A 24,783-nucleotide genomic window follows, 5' to 3' on the forward strand; every position below is an offset into this window, starting at 1 on the left:
GATGCTTTGGGGGGCAGTTTGCAGGGGGACAGTTGAGTCTGTTTGGGGGGCGGACCGGGGAACTCTCCCATTCTTCCTCTTTGGGGGAGCATTTTCACAGCATTTTAGCCATCGGAGAGAGATGAAAGATCCCTTTTGGGCTGTGTCTGGTCCCCTCGCTGCAGCTGGGTTCTTCCCTTAAGCGCGATCTCGAGCACTTTTTCCAGTTTAGAATGACTCAGTCGATGCGACATCCACTGTATCCTTGGAGAGACCATTCTGCCGTCTACATTTTCCTCCCCACCCGCATGGCGGTGATGGGGTTCTATTGAAGTGTTTCACATAATTAGGGCTGGGGGAGAATTCACCATTGTGGTGAGGTCAGTTCTAGGCCAGCCTCTTTCCAGATCCTGCCCGGTACCCCGGCCGAGGGGCAGCATGTGCCAGACTCAATAAGTTCATCCCTCAGGGAGTTCACTTTGCTTCGCGAAGGATACCAAGGCAGAGGTGGGGTGAAACACCACTTGATTTTTCACCACTTGGGCCCTGCTTAAAAGGTCCAGCGTAGGTGGCGTGTCTAGCTGGATTTCCAGCCGCTGGTCCTGGATTTTCAGCCTATTCTTGCCATATTCCAAGTTTCAAAGCCCAGCTGCTTTCGAGGACGTCTGCACTGCAGTCATGGGGTGTGTGTGTTTGCCGCTTGTGTAGACATACCAAGCTAGCTCACGTACTGGAGCCGTGAAGCCATGACAGCACGCACTTCAGCCCCCCTGGTACCCTGGGTCGTTACAGAGCTTGCCTGTGCTGAAGCTTCTGGCCTAACCTGGTGCCAAGCAGGGTTGAGCCCCGGCTCTACCAATAGCAGCATTGCCTGCCTGCACTGTAGGGGGTTTTGCAGTGGTTGGCTGGGCTATGGGCCTGATCTGAAGCTCCCTGAACTCAATGTCTGTCTGTCTACTGACTTGCCCAGAGGTGGGATCAGGCCCTGTATTCCCAGCCCTAATTAATGAGCAGGATTTCACTAATTAACCCTCATTTAAAAACAGCAAACAGGGACCTATTTCAGCATGGATTTAACGCACCCAGATTATTTTGGGCGTGTGCACTCGCTTGGGGGAATGAGACAGAAGAAATTTTAACCCCCCTGCATTTAAAGGAAACAAAAGACAAAAGGCTAAATCAGATTTTCCTTTTGATTCTTCTGTCACTAGAACAATGAACATTCCTGGCACGTGAATTATAATTAGCAGCCTCTTCAAACATTAATACTTCAGATGCTGGATATTTATATAGGGCTCTGGTATTTATATTTGATGAGATCTGTCAACAACTGTTCTGCTAGACAGAATGTTTTTCAGCCGAGCACATTAAACAGAACAATTAGCTGGCTCTTACGCATATTCCCCCTAGAAACACAGTTAGGCTACTTCTCAATTGCTGATTGGGGAGTGGTGGGGGGGAGAATTCTTTGTTCTGAAACAGAGGGATAGATGAGTGTCCCAGGAGGTGGCAAAGAACGATACCATTTTTATGACTACTAAGTACAAAAAGCTACATTGAAGTCAGGACTACAATGTACCAAAGGCAGAACATTCAGAGGGAAGCGGCAGCAGAGTTCAGGGCTCAGGTTGAAAGGACGTCATCTCTGCTTTAAAGGAAAAACAATGAGACTGTGCCCTTTTGGGCCGCTTGATGATGAATGAGGAAGACTTGAAAGATTTCGTTTCCTTCTCCAAAAAAAAGAAAAAATGAAGGGGGTTTTAACCTTAGAAAAAGCAGAAAGATTAAATCTGGTCTTCCCTGTTTTTTTGCTGGATGTCTCTTTGAAAGGCAAGAGAACTGAAGTGGGGAAGAATCTTTAAAGACAGCTTTTCTCCTGAGTGTTTGTCTGATTTAACTCAAAGGTCTATGTGAACAAAACCAAATGAACCCAGATCTTTGAAAAGTCTGACTTAAAAAAACCCTCAATGGCTGAAATTTCACTTCCTTGGTTGCTATGTGGTGGTGTAATCCTCCCAGTTTTCCAGTTGTCCATAAAGTCTTCCAGGAAAAACAGTAGACAAGATTTGAATGTATAATGTTAGGTCTTTATACATCATAAAGAAACAAAGCAACCACAGAGCACTAATGACCACTGATAGTTAGGCACCTAAATAATTTTGAGGACCTAGCAGTAGGGCCCTGCTCCTGCTCTGGGTAGATGGACCCTTGTTTCCATACAGAGCTGCCTTGCATTGGGCAGGTACTTCAGGACCATGGCTGCAGGAACCGTGCCTACCTGACACGCAGTACATTGAATGCTAGTAACTCTTGAGGGCACTTGTGCACTTGCCCTCTTAATCTCAAAGGACACCAGGTTAGCCCCCCACAATCCTGCAAGTAGATCTATGTCCGTCAAAACCCACTGGTATCAATCTGGCATGGAAGAACTAGCAGGCCTGAGCCTTAATTAGGAGCAGAGCTAATTGAGAAATGGGGTGGTGTTTCAAATGTCCACTCATCTAGCTTTCTTCAACGTTTTCCAACCAGCTTGAAGTAAGAGCCTGTTGTTATGTTTCATAACATACAAATAGAGAAGTGAGATGAAAACATAAAATAGTCTCACTGGAAGGTTGCAACGTAGCACTGCTTTATTTTGTAGAATTCAGGGTGATAAAAGCAGAGAGAGACAAAGCAGGCTGCTCCCAGAAGTACAACTCACCCCACCTTGTTACTCTAGGCTTCCTGGATGCAAACTGACTGCTGTGTTCATGCTTCCCTACAGAGGCTCCTGCCTGCAGAACCAGAAAACCCCTGAGCATTTAAATTGGTAGCTCTCCCATGTTAATAGTTTTCCATACACTACACCTGTGAGCCCGGTTTCCCAGGGCTTGCAGCATACAGACACACACACACCCATGTAGCCCCAAGGATATTTTTAAAGCTCTGTAAGTTCTTATGAATGTATTTTTATTACAGTAGCACCTAGAAGTCCCAGCTGAGGGTATCTCTACACTCCAACTGAACTGCAACTGGGGGACAGGATTGAGTTTGGGTAGGCAAACCCACATTAGCTTTCATCTAGCTGACGTGGCTGAAAATAGCCCGGCCTACCGTGTCTTCACTGCTATTCGTAGCCTTGTTAACTAGATTAAAGCTAATTTGGGTATGCCTGTGTGACACACCTTCCATTGCAGTGTAGGCCTGCTCTGAGATCATGGCCTCATTGTGCTTGGAGCTGTACAGAGACGTAGTGAGAGACAGTCCCTGCCCAAGAGACCTCACAGTCTAAATAGCAGAAGGGGAAATGACTTGCCCAAGAGCACACAGTAGGTCAGTGGCAGGATTAGAACCCAGCATGCCTAGCTCCCCAGCGGGGCCAGTGCTCCAGCCATCCAACCTCGATTTCCCCCTGCTGCTGTGACTAGGGCTGATACTCATCTAGTGAGAACATTTCAGGTGGCCCCCCAGGTGAAATTTGGCTTGCACAGTATTTCATCTGCCCACCCAAAATAGTCCTGGCCAGTCAGAGCTGCAGATGCTCATCCCCTCCCCACCCACCAGGGAGCAACCAGCTGCCACTTTAACAGACTCCAGCGCATCTCCTTCTCATCCGTCTAGCCAGCCTCACTGTTGTTTGTTTTTCTTTAATTCCTATCGGCTCAATTTCTCTCTCTCCACTTCCAGCTGCCCTCGCCTTTAATTCCCCCCTCCCTCCACTTTCCCTCTCTCCCCGATCTCTCTCTTCTTTATTTACGGCCACCTTCTCTCTAGCGAGCAGAGCCAGTTTGCAATTTCACACCTCAGGTTGGGCTGGGCGCCATGGAGCACCCGGCGTGCCTAGCCAGGGACAGCCGGGGGAGATGGGATGGAGAAGGCTGAAAAAGGAAGAGATTTAAACCTCCCCTCTCTGCATACCCCCAACTTTCTTTTGCCTGCTCAATTTCAGCTTATCCCTCCCTTTTCCCTGGTCAGTTTCACTAGGCTCTGGCCTCTGGGGGGAATTGAATCTATTGATGCTTCCCCAGGCCACGCTCCATAAGCATCAGGGATCTGGAGAAGGGGCATTTTCCCTCCTGCCTCCCTTTTCCTGTTGCAGGGGATGACACTTCTCTGGGAGCCAGGCCTGGGGAGTGCTAGGTATCTGCCCCTCCAGCTGCTGCCTTGCTTCTTGCTGAAGGTCTCTGTAACCTTTTCAAACTAGAGGGAGCTGTGCATGCAAAAACCTTAGGGCCGGGAGGAGGAGGCGAAAAACCCTTTGACGTATCAGGAGCAACGATTGCAAAGAGGCTTCCAGACCTTCCAGCTACCGATTTTTTTTCTTTATCTCCCGCCTTTCCCCAAATCATCCCCAACAACCGCATCAAAGCTATGACCGGCTTCCTTAAGCTGCAGCTCCTTCCCTCCTTCCTCCCAAAAGTAGCCCGCAGGTCCCCGAAAACAGGAAAGAACTGATGGATGCAAAAGGCTGAAAAGTCTCTTCCCACTCCCGCCTCCTTTTCTTTGTGCTGTGGCCTTGCAAAAAGCTACTGGTGGTGGTTGGAGATCACTGGTGCGGTTGTTTGGGCTGTGTTGTGTTTGCAGCTGCTTTCCTGGATCCTGGAAAGGAGATGAGCTCTCGAGGAAAGCATCATAACAGCCCTCTCCAAATCTAACAAAGGAGAAGAAAGCTGTAACTGGACTCTTCCAAGCTAGACTTTTGCTAAAGTTTTCCAGTCCTGCTTTTGTGAATGTCTCTTAAGAGGGAGGAGGTTTGATGATTATTTTTGTTTTGTAAGATCCCTGTTTGGGCTTTGGAATAAATCACTGTCTTTCCCCCCCGCCCCCCTGCACCAGAAATAAAACCCGAATGATGGATGTGTGCCAGCGTGTACTGGAGATTGTCTTGTTTTTCCAGGAATTGCGTGTATGAGGGTTTGACACTTCAGCAACCTTAACTGTAAACCAAGGAAGTTTCTGGTGGTGATGGGAAATAAATATATACACAGCTTCGTATCTGACAAGCAAATGTAGCCAGAATGCGATTCCGTTCCCTGGATCTCTTAGAGGAGTCTAACAAAGACTTAAAAGAACCACTGGTTATATATTTATGTATTTAAGAGGAACTTTGTCAAGGCAGTTTTTAAATGGACATTAATGTGCCTGGCTGGTGTTTGAACGGGTGAGATGTTCATTGTCTAGGGTTGTTTTGGGGTTGTTTTTTTTTATATGTTTCTTTCCAGACCATAGGAAATTGTCTTTGCGGGATGCTCTGTTGTTGCTTAGATCTGATCGTTCCATAATGAACTGGTAAATTTCTTTTCTCTCTCTTTCTTTCCCCTTTAAAAGCGCTAATGCTTTGTAAATGCTTAGTATCGCAAATCCGTTTTAGGGATTAAAACCGATCTCTTAGAAAGATACTCGGGGGCTTTCTTTCGAGACAGGTTTTTGGCTGCAGGTGTCTATTTTTTGAAGCTTAGTGCAGGGTTGATGACATTTTAAAAAAAAAAGACTTTTTCTCCCCTCGATTTTCCATTGCATTTGAACTGGTAATAGATTGTGGAACCCTTCCATGATCCAACCCCCACACAGAGATCTGGTTTGATGTAAGTATTTTATTTCATAGGGTCTATAGGGTCTCCAGACAGGAGTGTGTTGCTTTTCGTTTTGCATTAAACACCTTTGAAACCCTCTTCTTTTAAAGGGAGGGAGGACAATTCATTTCCAACTCCTGGAGAAGCTCGCTCTGGGATAAGACATCAGTCTGAGACATAAACATTGGAGACCCCTTGATGCCCAGGGTCTCCTGAAAGGAAGATGAACGACGCCCAATTTGGATTATAAATCATGGGGACCCACTAAGGCTTATCTGATGTCATGTTGAGTACTCTTCCCGACCCACTTGTTCTGCCCAGAGAGGTCAGGGTTTTGTTGTCAGGCTGGAACAAATGGCCAAGTGGCTGAAAGATTACTTGAGTTTTGGGAGCAGGAGGTCTCCTCCACAGCCCCCCAAGCCCGACTACACGGAGAGTGAGATTTTAAAGGCTTACAGAGCGCAGAAGAGCCTGGATTTTGAGGATCCCTATGAAGACAGCGACAATAAACTGGAGCCGGATCCTGTGGGATCGGGTTCCCCAAATACAGCAGCTGCCGGTGGCTGTGCAGAAGGGAAATACACCTCCCCAAAACACAGGCTTATCAAAGTGGAGTCCACAGACCTGAACAGAAGCAAAGCTCTGCTGGCGACGGCTGCTGAAGAACTCAAAGGCGGGCAAGAGCAGGTAGGTGCTGGGGATTTATTGAGCAGCTGTCCTCCAGGGGTCTGATCACACTCAGGCCTGGCCCTCTCGGCCTGGGGTCACATCAGATCTCTCGTGTTAAGCAGGGATGGGTCAGGTTTCTGCTTGGATGGGGATTTCCGAGGTGCTGCATGCAGTGGGATGGGGGATTCAATCACTGGTGCTCTTTGCTCTGAGTCAATGCTGTTCTGGCCACGGTCGGGCGCACTGTGCAGCGGATGGTGTCCAGCTGATCCTGAACGCTTTCTGTAAGAGCTGGCATGTTCGGCCCAGCAGCCTGGCCAGAGGCCCACTCTGGTGAGGACCCTTGGCTTCCCTGAATTGACCCTGATGTTGCAGTTAGATTCAGCATTGTTCACTTCCCGTCCTACAGCGCTTTGCAGGGAGCTATTATGACGAAGCAGCTGCTGGTTGTGCCCCAGAGGTGGCTGCATTTTGGCAGTGTGTGAAATTACTCCCAAGGGGAGAGTTTGCTGAGCATTGTGGGATACACCCATGAATTGGAGAAAGGAAGGAGGGAGGGGAGGAGAGGACTGGGAGTGTCTATCATGGGGCTCCATGGGCAGTGAAAGATTTCAAGCGGCGGCAATGCTTTTTGGTTTGTTTCATCTTCTGGCAAGAAATGTGCAATAAATGATCCTTCCTGACAGCATCAGGGAAAGAGCCGACTTGCTGGTTTCATAGCTCTGGAGAGGAGGACTGGGACCTGGACTGGTGCCCAGGAGACCTGGAGCTCTGCCACCAACGCCCAGTGGGACCTTGTGCAAGTCCCTTCCCCTCTTTCAGGTCACGGTTTTCCATCTGTAACATGGGGCTAAAACGAAACGCCTTCCTTTGCCGCACCCTGGGTCTGTCTCATCTGGTTAGACTGTAAGCTTTCCAGGGCTCGCTGCGTGTAGGTACAATGCCTAGTGCTGTGAGGCCTGGTCTTATCTGGGGCGTCTCGGTCCTCCTGGAATACTGGTCATTATTAATGCTGTGTAACACTTTCCAAGTGGCATTTTCTGTATTGTTCCTCTGACAGTCACTGAGCCTCACCTCTCCAGCCCGGCTCCGTCCCTGCTAGTCCTCCAGAGCTGCCCATGCAGACAGCATGCTGAGCTGCACTGGGGGAGAGGGGGAAGCTTTGGAGCGTTGCTCAGGGTATGCCTGGGGCTGTCCAGCAATCACTCATCTGTGGCCCATTCTGGGTATGTCAGTGGGGCAGGAACCGTGATGGGCTAAGTCTGTAACGGGCCTGGATCAACAGGGTTGCAGCCTGCTGCACTCAGTGGTGCTCTTTGGAGCAGTGGATCCATGGACGTATTATTCTGCCACTGCGCAGGGGTAGCTGTGCCAGTGCCTGCCCATGCAGGTCGTGCCCATGGGCACTGATGCGGGGACACCTCTGCCCCATCCGCTAGACTCTGGACACATCCTTTCCACTAGCCGTTCAACTATGGGCTCTAATGTTCCATGAAGGAGATGGGGGACGCTGTGGGTACATCTACCCTACAGTCAGGAGGTGCGACGGCAGGACGTGTAGTGTACCCCAGCAAGCGGAGCAGTGAAGCCGCGGCAGCACTGGCAGAGGCCCAGGTTAGCTGGTCAAGCAGATTCCTAAGGACCTGGGTGAGCTTCTGCCCAGGGTCCTATATTTAGTGAGCGAGTGTGGACAGAACCAGCTTGCATATGTCTCGTGATTGCTGGGTAGACATACGGTACAGAGCGAGGAGTCCAGTGGGTGGCACAGCGGAGTGAGGAGGCAGGACTCTGGGTTCTCAACAGGCTGGGAGTGCTGCCAAAGGAGAGATCAGCGCTGACCCCTCTGTCCGGGTCACAGACGGCGGGGATGGGTCTGCAGTGCCCTCGGCCAGCTGGCTGTAACACAGGGCCGGTGCAGCAGGCTAGGGGATCATCAGCACATCAGTGAGCTCATGGGGGAGCTTGTGAAATCCAGCCCAAAATGCAAGGCTGTTGGCAGGCTCAGATGCATGCGACTGCTGCTGGATTCGCAGATTCCCGCCCTCCTTAGCACCCCTGCTCTCAGCCTTGTTAGCAGCGATGTGAGGCGGGCAGGGGTGCGGCTGGCTCAGAGGGATTTTTCACACCTCTCTCCACATGCACCCTCTGCATTCCCACTCCCAGGGTTTGGCGGTGGCAGCGCGTTAGGGTAACCCCATCCCAGCATGCCCAGCAATGGCTAATGCAACCCGCTGTGGGAGAGGTCAGTGCTGCTCTCCCCAGGGGGATGTGAGGCCCAGGGTGAGGGAACGTGACAGTGGCAGAGCTGGGATTAGAACCCCTGTCTCCCCACTCCTCCTCTCTGCCCACTCGCCATAATTAAAGCCTCAGCCATAAATTCCCATCTTCAGCCTCTACCTTTGATGGTTAATTCACTGGACACGATAAGTGGGCGACATTTAATACCAGGAGCGATTGTGCTTTGGGTGCCAAACTCCAGCCACCCCATGAGTGAGATCAGGTGGAGCGGGGAGCTGGGAGGACCCTGTACCCAGCTTATGGTTCCAGGCCGTCAACAGCAGATTGCCAGCTCACCTAACCCACAGCCGAATCGTCCCTGTGACCCTGTAACGTGGTTGTTCCGCAGGAGGGCCTGGGCTTGAGAGCAGCTGCAGGTTATGGCACGAGCTGTTAGGAAGGTGAGCAACTTTACAGGCAGAAATAACCTAGATCTGACCTTGACTGCCTGAGATTCTAACCATCCTGGGTAACAAGCAGGCAAAGGCTGGCAGGGGGAGGGGGCCTTAGGACTGTTCCTTTAGTGGGTTCCACGGAGGAAGAAAGCCCCCGTTTGTTTTAGAGAGGTAAGACTAGCACTGCCAAGCTCAGCAGCAGCGTGGTCTAGTGGTGAGAGCAGTGAGCTGGGGCAGCTGGGGGGGTTATTCCTGCTTCTGCCACTGCCCTGTTACATGACGTCGGGCAAATCCCTTCCCCTCTGGTGCCCCGGCCATCCTATCTCTTTAGATCAGAAACTTTTCTGGGCAGGGGGCGTCTCTCACTTTATGAACATGCAGTGCCCAGGGCAAGGGGGCCCTGATCTCGGTTGAGATCGCTAAGGCACTACTGGAATAACATGATGTTTACACGATCGTGCCTCGGTAAGCCTGACATCCCCTAAAGCGGGTACGTAATGGCCCCCCAACTTTGCTGATGGAGACGCTGGCGCTGCCTGTGCTGCAGCTGGGGAGGTGTGATTGCACCATATGTGGACATACCCGAGCTAGCTTTGATCTAGCTAGTTCAGGTACTAATAGCGGTGAAGCTGAAGCAGCCTGGACTTCATCACAGGCTCATCCCCCTGGTCCGTACCCAGGTCCTGCCTGGGGGGCACGTACAGCCCCCACTGAAGCTCGCGCTGCCACGGTTCCTTTGCTGTTGGTGTCTGACCTGGCTGGAGCCAAGCTAGCTCTGGCACGTCCAGGCCCGCTGTGATCACACTCCTCGCTTGCAGTGTGGACCTACAAACAGAGCTAGGAAGAGGAGCCAGGAGTCATAACTCCCTGTGCTGTGATCACTAGACCACGTCCTCCTCTCCTTTACACCAGGAGTGACTCTGATTACAGCTGATTTACGCCTCTCTGCTACTGATCACCCTGAGTTCAGAGACAGTCCCTGCTGGATACTGGCCTTTGCTGGCCATACTTCTCACCGGGGGAGTTGTTTTTCTTTAACTCTTTACAGATCCAGGGAACGCTCACCCAGCACTGAAATGCAGCCACCTCTGGGGTGGAACACGGCAGCTGTTTTAGCAGCGCATGACAACACTGCACAGGGATCACTCATCCACTGCTGAAATGCAGGTGCCTCTAGGGTGAACGGCTACAGCAGTTTAACAGTGCCTCTGCGTAGGGCTGACTCACCCAGCACTGAAATGCAGCCATCTCTGGGCTGGAACATGGCAACTCTAAGAGCACACAGCAACACTGCACAATAGTTCAGGACAGGAGGTGAAAAAGAAACCAAAGAGTCATTTCCCCATCTGGAGTTTGACCAGGACACAGGGGCTAATGCCTTGCCCCTGGGTTTGTAATGAGCGCAGGTGCTCAGCACACTGGGTTTGATAACTCGTCTGAAACACAGCTCCTCAGTGCCCCATGGACTCAGTGCTGACTCAGTAGGAAGTTCCTGCACCTTTCCTGGTACCCCTGCCTGTTTTCCCACCCAGATCCCTCCCAGGCCTCATGCTGCTGGTGTGAGGAGATCAGCGGGAGGTGCGGTGATCCTTCGGGCTTTCCTCACAGTAGCTGCAGGTGCCAGCTCTCCTGCATCCGAAATTCCCAGCCCAGCTGCCATTTACTCTGTCCTCCCTGATGAGCAGCGGTATCAGCTTCTGCCTGCACTCTGCGAAGGGGCAGGTGTCCCCGTGCCAATCGGGCGGCTCCCCCATCTCTGATTCCCGGCTGCCAGGCCGTGTCCCCCTGCTCGCTGCCCCCGACAGTGCGTTAGACATGCTCAAACAGCCTGCGGAGGAAATGTTTTGAGAGCTGCAGGCAAATGAGACAGGCGCGTGGAAATTGCCTCTCGAAGCAATGACCCTATTTCTCCCCTTTTGTGTCTGTGAATTGTGCGCTGGGGAAGGTGGAGGATTGATAGCGCTGCGGGCTGATGTTTTCTTTATCGACAGAACGGGTGCGTTCTGGGCTAGCATGGGACAAGACACGCACCGGGGTACACATACACACACAGACACACACATACTCACATTCATACACCACACACACACACACATTCTCTCACACACACACCACACACACCACACACTCACCTCCCCACACACACACACACAGACTCACACACACACACAGTCTCACACACATTCACACACCACACACATGCACACCTACCCACACCCACACATACACACACCCTCACACCCACCCTCACACACATGCGTGTGCACACACACACTCATTCACATGCACACACACACACCCCACGCACTCTCACACACATGCACACTCACACACACATGCACACCCCACACACAGACGCACTCACACACACTCTCATGCACACACACCCCTACACTCTCTCTCTCTCTGTCCAGCCTACCTGCCTATACCCCCTGACCTGGTGGAGCAAGGACAGCAGGCTCCCTCCTGCTGAGGCTGGCAGCGACAGCAGCGCTAAATGCGTTCTGCCAGTTCTGAGATCGCCCTGAGCTCAAATAACCCCCTGCACTGAGCAGCCACCAGAAGGCAGCTTCTCCCAAGCCTCCCTGCCCCAGCCTGGATTCAGGCCAGAGCCCCAGAGGTGAAAAGCTCCAAAGCTGCACGGCCACGCAGTCCCGCTGATTTCTTTGCTTTCCATCATCTCTCCAACCAGGGCGTAGCCCTTCCCGTCTCACACTCGAGCCCACTTGCTGCCTCTCTGCCTTCAGAGACGTGGGATCGGCTGTGACAAAGCTTAGGCCAGATTCTCAGTGATATTTAGGAGCCTAACTCCCAGTGGGCGGCCCTGAGTCTTAGTGCTTCCTTCTCCATCACACTCTGCAAAGATCCCCCAACAAACCCACGGGAAGCAGGTGAAAGGCAGGCAGGTGTCACTAGCCCTGTGTCACCGTTGGGGAAACTGAGGCAGGGGCTTGCCTGAGATCATGCAGAGAGTTGGTGTCAAAGCAGGAAGTTGGACTCAGAGCATTCGAGGCTCACAGCTCCTCTCCTTCTCTCTACACTTTTCACCTGGCCTCTGATGAGATGAGCTTGCTGGTGGCCTTGGGTTCGGGCTCCTACCTAGCTCTCACTAGATTCCTAGTTTAACTCCCATGTCCACAGAGAAATCATGAGGTCACCAAGTCCAGCCCCCTGCACTGAGGCAGGACCGAATAACCCTGTTCTTTAAAACCCCAAATGATGGGGATTCCACAGCCTCCCTTGGCAGCCTGATCCAGAGCTTCACTCCCCTGACAGTTAGAAAGTTTTCTCTAATATCCACCCTAACTTTCCCTGGCTGCAGATTAAACCCATTGCTTCTTGTCCTGCCTTCAGTGGACATGGAGAACAGTTGGTCACCATAGTCTTTATAACAACCCTTTGCATCCCCCCTCAGGCGTCTTTGCTCAGTTTTAACCTTTCCTCATCCGTGTGGACACAGTGAAGTCCCTTTGTCCCTGATCCATGTGCTGGGGGAGAGGGACTCGTGCTGATCAGTGCCCCGGGCTGGTTCCCCGGGACGCTCCTGCAGCTGGGCCTTTTGGGTGCCGCTGAGCCCAGCCCTGCCCTTTCTGCGCTGAATGTAGCCCTCCTGCCCGCAGGGCAATGGCGACAGCGAGTACTCCAACCCCTTCGATGCCAGCCGGGAGCAGCCAGGGGACGTCGAGGAGACAGTGCCAGAGAACAACGGCTACATGGAGCCCAACGACGCCCAGCGGGTGGTGGCAGGTGAGAGACACCAGGGCAGGAGCAGTCTCCAGGGGGACTCCATGCTGCATGGTGCTGGGCACGGAGTGGCTCCCAGCTGCGACTGCACCCGGAGGCTGGGGCAACGCTCGGTGATGCTGCCTCTCACTCTCACTGAGGGACCTGTGCCCAAGGGGCAGGGCAAGGCTGTTATCAACTCCCCTGCCTGGCTAGCTAGTCCCTTGGGTGAGTGGGGGGGCACCCAGTGTACCCCCCAGGCACATGGGCACCAGGTACCCAATCTCCCCCCAGGCATGTGGGCATCTGGCACCCAATCTCCCGTCATGCCTGTGAGCACCGGGCACCCAATCTCCCCACATGGACGTGGGCACCAGGCACCAAATGTATTCCCATGCATGTGGGCACCTGGCACCCAATCTCCCCCCATCCACATGGGCACCTGGCACCCAATCTCCCCTCATTCCCATGGGTACCTGGTACCCAATCTCCCCCCAGGCACATGGGCCCCTGGCATCCAATCTCCCCTCATGTCCATGGGCACCTGGTACCCAGTGTACCCCCCCATGCATCTGTGCACCTGCTGCCTGGCACCCAATCCCACCATGTATGTGAGCATCTACTGCCCCCCTCCCCACCCCGTCGTCTGCATGTGGCCTCCTGCTGTCTGCCCCGATGCCCTGGCACACGTCTATACATGGACTCCTTGGCCCTGCCCAACTAATCCCCTTTTGCTGGACTCCCAGATCTCCAGGGCAAAGGCGACTGGGAGGGCCGGAGGGGGCAGAAGTGCCAGCAGGGGCTGCAGCTTTACGACACCCCCTATGAGGAGCAGGAGCGAGACCCAGAGGGTGGCTCGGCCAGCCCAGCCCGCGAGAGCCGCCTGCCCCAAGATGACGAGCGGCCGGCAGACGAGTACGATCAGCCCTGGGAGTGGAAGAAAGACCACATCTCCCGGGCCTTTGCAGGTGTGTCCTGCCCTGTTCTGCTGAGCGGGCAATGCCCCAGGGAAGGGCCAGTCTCTGTGGGGAGGAATGTAGGGGCAGTGCAGGCACACGGGGCTCTGCTGGAGCCCGGGGAGGGGGGTGGCTCTGGGGCTAAGTCTCAGGTGTGAAATTCCCAGGAAGTTCATTCTGCCCAGGCAGGTGGCTTCAGCTCCAGGCCTTTCTGGTGGGGAGCCCTTTCCGGCAAGATCCCAAGCCCTGAAATCCTCCCTGCTCTGCCTGAGCATTAAACACCCCAGAGCACTTTCCAGTAGGGTCAGGGCTGCAATCCCCATCACCCCCAGGGGGCTGTGTGTCCAGCTGATGCCCTGGGTGGGTTGTGTGTCACTGGGGTTGCAGGCCCATGGTGCTTTGGGATCCTCTAGGGTGAAAGAGGCCATTGGGATGTCATTTTTAACAAGGGCCAGGCATGATGGTGCCAGAAAAGGGAGGGAGTGCCAAGGGGACTCTCTACAACCCCCTGATCCCGGCCTGGCGCCCCGACCTCCTGCCCTGCCCGGCACAGCAGCGGGAGTTGGCATCAGAGGGAAAGGATGTGGCATTGCTAATGGCACCTTAAGGGCCCATCAGGCCAGGGGCTCCATTCCAGTCCCAGACAGGCTCCATGGGGTTACAGACCCCTGCTGCAAAGAAGCCACAGGCCTGAGCCTGCAGCCTCTGCCGTCTTCCCATTGGCTTCAGTGGTCTCTGTGTCCGGCCTAATGAGCTGAAGGAGCAAAGTAATGTAGCGGGGCAATGGGATGCAGGGTTCCCCCGAGGCTGAGGGGTGCTGGGATCAGGCACAGAGAGTGGGGTTGAGAGCAGAGTTTGGATCCCGAGCTCCAGCTCTGACATTGTTTGCTTGGGTTCTGAATGAGCAGGGTTCTGGGCACTCAGCGTCCCCCAGCTCGAAGGGCGCGTGGGCAGACAGGCACCGGGGAACACAGGCTGAAGCTAAGAGGAATCGGACTGAGGAAGGGTTGGGCCTGAGTGAGGCTCTGCCCACCAGGCTGGGTACAGGGCAGGGGTGGCATTTGTAGGGCAGGAGTTCACCCTCCTTTGTCCCTGGACCAATGATACTGGCTGGAGATGGGACCAGTGTCCTCCAGGTACCAGATGTGGGGCCCAGCTACTGACATCAGTGGGGTCCAAGAGACTTGGGCTCACTGGGAGCGGAGGGTGGAGCCAGCAAGGGGGACTCAGAGCTCAGCTGAGCTTGGGCGGGAGACCGCGGCCCGACCAGGAGCAGCCTGCTATCTCTCCCTCCCTGTGTAACGCATTTTTCCCCCCACCCAAGTAGTGCAGTTCGAGAACCCCGACTGGGAGCGCCCCTCCTCCCTGAACAAAGAGCACCGTTGGCCGCCGAAGCACCTGACGGCAGGCCCCAAGCACGGCCGATCACAGAGCCCAGAGCGCAGCCCCCCCGTGGCCGAGCGCGTGGACCCCTCGCTGCCACTGGAGAAGCAGGTGTAAGTCCCAGGGATGGGCAAACCGGGCAGCTGGATGGGCACCAGCGTCCTTTAGATCCACAGTTCCCTGCCTGCTCCGATGCCCTGATGGCAGGCCCTACAGGGCGGGAGCTGAGGGTGTACCACCCCCCAAGCCGGCCATGTTGGGTGCAACTGTGGCCAAAGCACTGAGCCCCTAATGCATTTGTCCCAGGGTGCACTGGGGCAAGGCATGTGTATGGGTCATTAGTCAGAACACAGCGCTGGCACCGTCACATGCCGTGGAAACTGTCACAGGAGGAAGGAATTCCCGGAGGAATTCTGGGAGTTTGACCTCTCTCTTCCCAGGGGATGGTTTGCAATCACCCCACAATGCACCGCAGATTGGAGAACCGCTGGGCATTCTGGGATACGTGCCCAGAAAGCACTGCTGCTACCACACCTGAACACAGGGCCAGGGTCAGGGCCCACAGGGGGCAGGTATTTAAGTCATTCCAGAGTGCCCCGTGTGGACAGGCCTGGCTTGCGTGTTCTGCAGCCCAGCTGATTGCAGCAACAGGCTCCACTGTCAGTCACCCTATGTCTTGGGTGGTCAGTCACACCAGGGCAAAGGTTGTGGTAGCGTGTTGCTCCCACTCTCCACTGGTGTAAAAGACATCTTGAGGTCCAGGGGGATGGAGAAGTAGCTTTATGGGTGGGACGGGGGACAGGGGGTTGTGTGCTTGCCATGATAACATGGACCTTGCCTGCAGTGTGGCCAACCCCGAGCATTCAAAGTTCCTGAGTCAGGCCCCCAAAAACCATGAGATGGCCTTGAACAATCCTGGGATTAAAAACATTGCAGAGAGGAGGTTCTTTCAATTTACCTTCTTGGTTCTGAGCTTTCAGGGTGCTCTTGGGTTGCGTTTTCAGGCTTTTCTCTGCAAGTAGGAGAGCTAGAAGCCCACTTAATTTTTTAAAGGAAAGCTGAGATTCTCCTGTATTCACGTGACTCCAGAAGCTGGGGATTTGAGAAAAGGCAGGCAATTAAAACAAGGTTTGTGAGGAGGGAGGTTCTGGAGCAGCCTCCCAATAGGAGGAGTAGGGGAAGCCAACCTAGCTAGTTTGAAGATGGAGCTTGCTAGGTTTATGGCCGAGATGATATGATGGGGTTGCCTGGGATAGCAGGGGACTGGCCCAAAGACCCAGGAGCGCCTGTCTAGCCCTGTGTTCTATGTTCCTAAAAACAGCAGGTATTGTGAGGCTGATGGTGAGCATTGGCAGCTCTGTGTCTGTTGCTATGTGACCCTCTCCCTTTCCCCCCACCCCAGGTGGTACCACGGCTCCATCAGCAGAGCGGATGCCGAGACCCTGCTGACTCTGTGCAAAGAAGGCAGCTACCTGGTGCGGAACAGTGAAACCAGCCACCATGACTACTCCCTGTCGCTCAGGTGAGACGCCTGCTCTCTCTACCTCCTAGCCTCTACGGAGAGCTGCTGTGCCAGGGGATTGTCCGCAGCGGGGGTACTGACACACTGCAGCTCTATGACCCAGCCACCTGGAGCTTCCCAGGTGGGCGGTCATGAATTAAACTGGCACCCCCACCAGAGGGAGCTGTTAGCCCTGTTGCACAGATGGGGAAACCGAGGCACAGAGCGGGGAAGGTCTGGTCGCCAGTGGTGAGATATTGGCAGAGTTGGGTAGAGAACCCAGGAGGTCTGACTCCCATGAGGGTTAGGTGCAAGTCGGTAGCTAACTCCCATAAACCAGACCACACTACAAGGTCCAAGCGTAGAACCCAGGAGTCCTTATTCCCACTCCCCTGCTGTAACCACTAGACTCCCCCTTTCTCTCCCTCTCATTTCCCAGGGCTCCCATGACACCTCTCTCTGGAGGTCGGAGCGAGAGCTCATGCCCACGGTATGTGCGTGGGAGAGAAAGCATCTCACCGAATCCCTGTGTAGTGCAGGAAGCGGGTGTGCCATGGCCTGCGACCTGTTGGGGTTGTGGTGGGGAGGGGAGTGTGGAGGGAGAGTGGGGAGGGGAGAAGCTGGTTGCTTCTTACCCTGCAGACCTGGGAGGAGATGGAGGTGGGGGCTGCAGAAACTGACCTCAGAGGAGAGCACTTCACTTCCTCCAGGCGCTGGATGCATCGCAGGCCGCGGGGGGCTGGTGGGGGGTGGGTGGGCGCTGTGATCGCTACATTCCTGCCCCATTCCCTGGCACTGGGACACATGGGGCATCTCGACTCCTGGAGCCAAGGGGCTGATGTGGGTGAAGGACGGGGGCATTGAGGGGTGAAAACATGGTGTTGTCGGTCACTGCCCCAAGGGCCAGAGTCCACCTAGGAGTGGCACATTTCTGCTCTCCGGCCCTATAGAGCCAGCCCTAGTGGTGCCCTATGGACGCTACCTTCTCCTGGAGGCTTCTGTTTGCTTTAAACTTGCTGCCTCTTGATTTCGTTGGGTGACCCCGGGTTCTTGTGTTATGTGAAGCAGCAAATATTCACTCTTATTCACACCTATTCATCATTTTCTCCACACCATTCCTGATCTTACAGACCTGTATCGCTGGGGGTCTCAACCTTTTTCTTGCTGCGGCCTCCCTCAACATGCTCCAAAAACGCCAGGGCCCAGCGGGCAGAGGGGCGAACTCGGGGCTCTGGGCCGGGGGGGACCCTTGGGCATGGGCAGAGTTTTACTTCTGTTTGGGGGGGCAACCGCTGGAGGGGCTTGAGTCAGCTCCGCATAGCGGGCCCCAGGGAGGGAGCATCACCTCCACCCCCTGACTGGACAGAGGGTAGCTCGGGGCTGTGTGCGGACAGGGGGTAGCTCAGGGTTCAGGCAGGGGGTAGCTAGGGGCTGTGTGTGGGCAGAGGAGTAGTTCAGGGTGCAGGGAGAGGTGTAGCTAGGGGCTGTGTGTGGGAAGGGGGTAGCTCAGGGGGTAGTTAGGGGCTGTGTGTGGGCAGGGGGTAGCTCAGGGTTCAGGCAGGGGGTAGCTAGGGGCTGTGTGTGGCCAGGGGGTAGCTCAGGGTTCAGGCAGGGGGTAGCTAGGGGCTGTGTGTGGCCAGGGGGTAGCTCAAGGTTCAGGCAGGGGGTAGCTAGGGGCTGTGTGTGGCCAGGGGGTAGCTCAGGGTTCAGGCGGGGGTAGCTAGGGGCTGTGTGTGGCCAGGGGGTAGCTCAGGGTTCAGGCAGGGGGTAGCTAGGGGCTGTGTGCAGGTAGTGGGGGAGCTCAAGGTGCAGGCAGGGAGTAGCTAGGGGCTGTGTGTGGGCAGAGGAGTAGTTCAGGGTGCAGGGAGAGGTGTAGCTAGGGGCTGTGTGTGGGCAGAGGAGTAGTTCAGGGTGCAGGGAGAGGTGTAGCTAGGGGCTGTGTGTGGACAGGGGGTAGCTCAGGGTGCAGGCAGGGGGTAGCTAGGGGCTGTGTGTGGGCAGAGGAGTAGTTCAGGGTGCAGGGAGACGTGTAGCTAGGGGCTGTGTGTAGACGGGGTAGCTCGGTTCAGGCAGGGAGTAGCTAGGGGCTGTGTGAGCAGAGGAGTAGTTCAGGGTGCAGGGAGAGGTGTAGCTAGGGGCCATGTGTTGGCAGGGGGTAGCTCAGGGTGCAGGCAGGGGGTAGCTGGGAGCTCTGTGCAGGTAGTGGGGGAGCTCAGGGTGCAGGGAGAGGTGTAACTAGGGGCTGTGTGCGGGCACGGGGTAGCTCGGTGCAGGCACGGGGTAGCTGGGGGCTGTGTGCAGGTAGTGGGGGAGCTCAGGGTGCAGGCAGGGAGTAGCTAGGGGCTGAGTACGGGAAGTGGGGCTCCCAGTGCAGCTTCCAACTTCGGCAGAGGGGGTGCTGGGTCTCCCGGCTTCAGCCCCCTGTTGCTCCTGGCTTGCAGGAGGGAGTTGCCGGCCTCAGCCCCATGCTGATCCCGGCTTCCGGGGCTTGAGGGTGGGTGCCACCTTCAGGCCCATGCTGCTCCTGGCTTCAGTGCTGGGGCTTGGGGCATCAGGTTTCAGAAGCGGAAAGGGCTCGTGGACCCTCAGTTGAGAACTGCTGCTCTATCATATCCCCCCTTCGTCATCTCTTTCCCGGCTGAGCACTGCCAGTCTCCTTCATCGCTCCTCATACAGGAGCTGTTCCATCCCGCTCGTCGTTCCTGTTGCCCACCTCTGTACCTTTTCCAATTCCAGTATCGCCTTTTTGAGATGGAGCGACCATGTCTGCACGCAGTATTCGAGTGGCTGTGCCATTAGTTTATACTGCAGGATTATGATGCTCAGTCACCCAGTTTTGTGAGATCCCTTTGTAGCTCTTTGCAGTCTGCTTTGGCCTTAACTACCTTGAGTAATTCTGTATCATCTGCAAATTTTGCCACGTCGCTGTTCACCCCTTTTTCCAGGTCACTAATGGATAAGTTGAACAGCGCTGGGCCCAGTACACACCCTTGGGGGATACCACAATTTATCGCTTTCCATTCTGAAAATTGACCCTTTGTTTCCTGCCTTTAAACCAGTTACTGCTCCAGGAGAGGAGCTTCCCTCTTACCCCAGGACTGCTTAAGGATGGGTGAGTGGGTTTGTGCAGGAGGACCAGAGTCCAGACTCTTGTTCCCAGCTCTGGGTGGTCTGCTGGGTTAGCATAGAGGAGGGTGGACTCCAGAGTCCACACTTGTCCTGGGAAAAGGCTCCTGTTCCCAGCTCCAGGAGGGCAGCGGGGTCCAGTGGTCAGAGCAAGGGACTGGGGATCAGCATCTTGTAAGCTTAGTTCCTTAAGCTTCCCTCCTGAGGCAGGTAAGTTTTTAAGTCATTCCTGCCGGTAAAGGGCTTGGAGAGCCTTGGATGGGAGAGGGGCAAGAGGCCCGGTCTCCTCTCCCCAGGCCCTTCCCCGGCACATGGGCGCAATCCCCCCGACAAGTAGCTCCCCGTGAACTCTCTGCCCGGAACATCTGCTTCTTATTAGCGGCCGACATGCACATCAAAGGGCCAGGCCAGCAGGCGCTTTGTTGGCTGTCTGTGCACAGAGTGAGCCATGCGGCCTGGGGAGCGGCCGGCATGAATATTTCATCAGGTTAATCGCAGCAGCATGCTCTGATCCCCGGCAGGAGCCCAGGGCCCCGCTCCCCCCGCCGCGCGCTTTGAAATATTTATCCCTGCACAGGGATGGGGCTGGGGTGGGCTCTGTCTCTGTCCCCAGCCTGGCTCCAGATAGCAGAGCAGCCACTCTCCTGGCTGGCTTGGATCACGCAACCTGCCAGGGTGCTCAGGGATTCCACAGCCAGCAACATTCCTATGCTGGGATCCTCCGGCCTGGAGACATTGCAGTGCCCTGCTCCGATGACCAGACAGAGTGGCCGGTCGTCATTCCCGGGTTCTTTGCTGGGGCTGGTTTGCTGGGATGGGGAGCAAGTGGCTTCCCCTTCTCTGGGGCCTCAGATTCCACCACTGAGCAATGAGGAGGAGGCTAGCGTGGCAGAGCACATGGCCACCAGTGACTGCATGGCTGTCACCGTGCTGAGTACCATGGCTACTAGAACTCAGAGCCTCCTGCTGCAAAAACCACTTCTTGTTGCTGCTTCAGATAAGGGAGAATCCCCAGCAACAGCTAGCAGTATAGGCCCTATGACACACAGCCGAGCAGCTCTGCTTAGCATGACCATATCTCCCTCTAGTGGCTCGCCGCAGCAAAGACAAGAGCTCAGGGCCAATGGGGTTCCTCCTGTGGCTCCTATGTGAGGGGATGCCCGCTGCTAATGCTCTTTGCCCTGTGCTTCCATCCCCAGGAGCAGCCATGGCTTCATGCACATGAAGTTCACCAAGACCAGGGAGAGCAAGTATGTGCTGGGCCAGAACAGCGCCCCCTTCGAGAGCATCCCCGAGGTCATCCACTACTACACGGCTCAGGAGCTGCCCGTCAAAGGCGCCGAGCAACTCTCGCTGCTGTACCCTGTCGCCGTGCAGACCCTCTGACGCGGGGGGGGCACTGGGTGCTTGCTGACCACGAGGAAGGGCTGGGCCGGCCCCAGCCCAGCCCCTAGGGGTGAATGCCCGGCCGTTTCAGCACAGGGGACTCCTGCTTCGAAGCAGCAATGGCAAGTCGCTCTGGCTGCAATGCTGCGTCCAATGCCCTCCAACCCCTGCGTCTTGCTCTGGGGGGGTGGCCTTTGTCCTGGAAGGTCCCACACAGCAAAGGGGTTAGCCTGGAGTCATCCCTTCTAGCCACATCTGGGAGCTTCTGCTTCGGAGCTGTTTGTCCGGGAGATTCCCTTTCCCCTCCACCCCCACCTTGGTCTCCCCTACTCCGGGATGCTGCCACTGTGGGAGGGAGGTTTGTAGCATGTCCCGTCCTGGACAGTCCTGCCCTGGGAGGGACATGCTCTGAGCACAATAACATGTAGAGATGGTAGGTTCATGTAACAGCTCTCCGGTGTCCTACCCCTGGTGTCATCTCGCCTGAGCCAGCTCCCCCCCACCACTAGCTCCTTGGCCCCCTGAGCCGAGTGGACCCCCTTCCCCCTGGCGTGTGTGCGCGGAGCCGTCGTGCCGTGTGTGCTCGTGCTGCCTTGGCAAATAGGTTTCCATTAAACGCCGTAGTCCAGACTCGGCCCTAGCCCGTCCGTCTGTCTCTGCCCAGCTGGGCGGGGGTCCCCCGGGGCCCAGGGCTCTGCATTACTCACCAGGGGACGATGGGCAAGAGCAGATCTGGTCCCAGGGCTCGAGGGTCTCCTATCCATCTGTAGGCGAGGGGCTGCCTCCGAGATCCGAGCCCAGAGAGCAGGTGACATTTGCCAAAAGCCCCATTTGCACCTAACTGCCTTCAGTGCCCTGGGGAGCTGGGCTCAGTTGGGAGGGGGGAGTCTCCTCTCCCCAGACCCCCTTGTTGGGTCACCCTGCCCCCTCGATCCAGTGGACACGACTCTTCCTAGAGAGCAGGGGTCAGCCCGAGGGGGCCTCCCAGCCTCATTTCCCCCAAAGGTGGCTCCCCAGCTGGGCTGCTGCGTCTCCTCCCTCCGGTCCGGGTCCGGTAACTGGGAGAGTTTCCTGGCCTTGGGCAAGGTAAATTAGCACCTGCAGCCACAAGGCCACCTCTTGGGACATGGCCATCCCCACCCAGGACACGACGGGGGCAGCTCTCCCCCTCCTCAGTTCCTTCAGCACCTGTCTCCTTCCTGCCCTTGGCCCATTCAGCCCTGGGCCTCTTCCCCGAAGCACCAGTTAATGCCCATGGTGGCAGTGGCTCTTCTGATCTGAGCTGGTCCCCCCAGCTCTCCAAGCAGCCCTCCATGGGGGACGGCCAACCTCGGCTGGAGTGGGGCTGGGGGTCTAGTGGGGAAGATGGCTGCTGCCTGTTTCAGCTTACCCCACTCCCAGCCCCCCGGCCCGCCCCCCTCGCTGAGCCTGGGCAACAGGCTGGCCCTGGCACCTCATTAGCAGGGCGGACGCGCCATGATCTGATGTTGGGGCAGGTGGGGAGAAATGGGCCCAGTGCTGACACAATGGCCTGGCCCAGCCCCCTCAGAGCAGGCGGTGTCAGGGCTGAGGTGATACACGGCTCAGGAGATGTGGAGTCTTAGCTGGTGGAGAGACCTCTGCACTGAGGGCTCTGCGGCAGCCATGCCTGATGGAGCAGGGCTGGGGGAAGCCTCTGGGACACAGACAGATGCCGTGGGCTCTGCTCAGCCAGTGGGTCCTCCCCGGCCTTTCCCACCGCGCCAGCCGGGGTGACTGCGCCTTGCAGACCCTCACCAATTGCCGGGTCTGGGCAGCCCCTTTCTCCCCCACCTGGACACAGGCACCCACCCACAGTCGGGCCAGTGCCTGGCGCTGTATGAGCGGGTGACAGGCTGACTCCAGGACATGTGCACACACGGCTACGGATGCATCAGCGTGGGCACGGCGGTGCCACTGGGTCTGTCCCGATTTTTCATACAACACTGGCTAACATGGGATGCATGTAAGTCCCCCTGCCCAGGCCTGGGGTGAACCCCGCCCACCCTCCAGCTCATACCCCAGGGGACTGGCCCCTGCCCTGCAGCCGCTGGCCCTGGGAGGTCACATTCTGCTTTGAATCCAGCGCTGCACGGGACGGGGTGGGATTTCTGATTAATTCATAGACCCTTTTGGCATCCAAAGGGGGGTGCGACCAGTGCCCTTCCCACCAGCAAAGGGGGGACAAGCTCTTGCCTCCCCTTTTCTTAGCATCTGACTGTGTCTGTCTCCCTGTCCATCTGCCTCTGCCTGTTTCTCATTTCTCATCCTCGTCAGTTCCAGCCCCTCCGCCCGGCTCCATCCCAGCCCCGGCTCCTGGAGGACACTGTCTCCATAGAAACGGGGGCCGCCCGCCAATCGCAGCTCCTGTCACTTCAAGGTGAAAGATGCCTGGCGCAGAACAATGGCAGCCGGGCGGCTGGGACCCGAAAGCGTCTGATTTCAGTCCATGCCGACGCCCCGAAGGGCACCACTGGGGAGCGCGGAATAAGCTGGCGCGTTCCGGCTCCGAAGCTGCTCCTGGGCGACTCTCATGTCCCCCAAACCGAGCCAGGCCCCAGCGCCCGTGCTGCCCAGCCAGCCTCCAGCCCGGCTTGGCACACGGGGCCATGCCACCAACAGAGACACCTCGATCAACCCGTGCCAGGCGCTCAAAACCCTCCTCCCAAGCTGACAGCGGGGCAGGGATAGGCAGGCCCCCGGCCAGCACCCTGAGCTGCCCTGCTGAGAGCTTTGGCTAGTCCTAGTAACGTTGTCCTGGATCAAAGAGCATCTAATTTAAGAAGCCTGGGCTGGGGGGGCGAGAGAGGAGTGGGGGGCATCAGAGCATTATGGGTGGGAGGGTGGCGGTGCTGAAGGATGAGACGTAGCCCTGGGAGGCAGGACACCTGGGCTCTATTCCCATCTTGACCCCGCTGAATCACCCCTGTGGGCCACAGCGGCCTGCCTCAGTTTCCCTGTTGGTAGCATGGGACGAGTCAGATCTAAGGGTAGAAAGCACTCGAGGCTGGAGCGGGTTGATGTTTATTTCATGAAGAAACATGGCTTTGGGCCCAACCCCGACATTTTGAACCAGAAATCGACACTGTTTGAAAACTGTCGTCGCTATAAAAACGGCCTGGCCAGCAAAACAAAAAAAGTTTCTTTCTAGCTGGCCACAAAACATCATATTTGCACGGTTTTGGTTCATGTCCCTCCCTGTCTCGCCCGAACCAGCACTGTCCCGCGGGTGGGCTCTGGGCTAGGACGTGGGCTCTCGACTCTTGTTCTGCGGCAGGCTTCCTTAAGCAAATCCCTTAGCCTATTTGGGCCATAGTCCCCCAGCTGTAAAACGGGAATCGTCCCTGCCTGACGGGGGCTGAGGTTTTGAGATGCTCAGGCCCAGAGCCCAAAGGGATTGAAATCAATGGTGTTAGGACTCTAAATACTTGGAAGAGCTGGGCCTCAGATACTCTAGTGCTGGTAGCTGGAGACGTATCCACCACCGCTACCCAGGCGGCCGAGATAACAACACCTAAGGGTCATTTGTTTCCTTTTCACCAAAAAAAGGAACATTTCTGGGAGGAAAATATCTTTTGAACCCCTGCCTCCCCACAACCCCCTGAGAAAACAAGGGTTTCTTTTGAATGCTTCCAGCGGGGTGGGCCCAGAACAGCGTCCAGAGCTGCTGTCAGTGCACCAGAGACAAGCACCCACACAGAGCGTCGGGGGGGGGTCAGCGCAGGAGCCCATTGCACCAGGGCTGGGAGTGGAGGGGGTGCAGAGCTCGAGTCCCTGCAGTGCAGAGTGTTTCCCATCCCCATGGATTGCTGACTCAG

At 55.9% G+C, this 24,783-nt stretch overlaps 1 protein-coding gene across 3 annotated transcripts; it reads left to right on the forward strand.

Moving 5' to 3' along the window:
• Positions 1 to 1,453: 1,453 nt before the first annotated feature.
• SHD (Src homology 2 domain containing transforming protein D) lies at positions 1,454 to 21,577 on the forward strand. Of its 3 annotated transcripts, none has more exons than XM_050933684.1 (7): positions 1,454 to 5,543; positions 5,642 to 6,218; positions 12,493 to 12,619; positions 13,342 to 13,563; positions 14,876 to 15,047; positions 16,337 to 16,456; positions 20,761 to 21,577. In XM_050933684.1, the coding sequence occupies exons 2-7, from the start codon at positions 5,886 to 5,888 to the stop codon at positions 20,945 to 20,947; spliced, it is 1,161 nt and encodes a 386-aa protein (XP_050789641.1). In that variant the 5' UTR covers positions 1,454 to 5,543; positions 5,642 to 5,885; the 3' UTR covers positions 20,948 to 21,577. The 3 variants fall into 3 exon arrangements, with proteins under 3 accessions (XP_050789641.1, XP_050789642.1, XP_050789643.1); XM_050933685.1 differs by having other exon boundaries at positions 1,454 to 5,119; XM_050933686.1 differs by having other exon boundaries at positions 1,455 to 5,543; positions 14,879 to 15,047.
• The last annotated feature ends 3,206 nt before the right edge of the window (positions 21,578 to 24,783 follow it).

The sequence above is a fragment of the Gopherus flavomarginatus genome, chromosome 24 (genome assembly GCF_025201925.1).
Source record: "Gopherus flavomarginatus isolate rGopFla2 chromosome 24, rGopFla2.mat.asm, whole genome shotgun sequence".
Classification (NCBI taxonomy): Eukaryota; Metazoa; Chordata; order Testudines; family Testudinidae; genus Gopherus; species Gopherus flavomarginatus.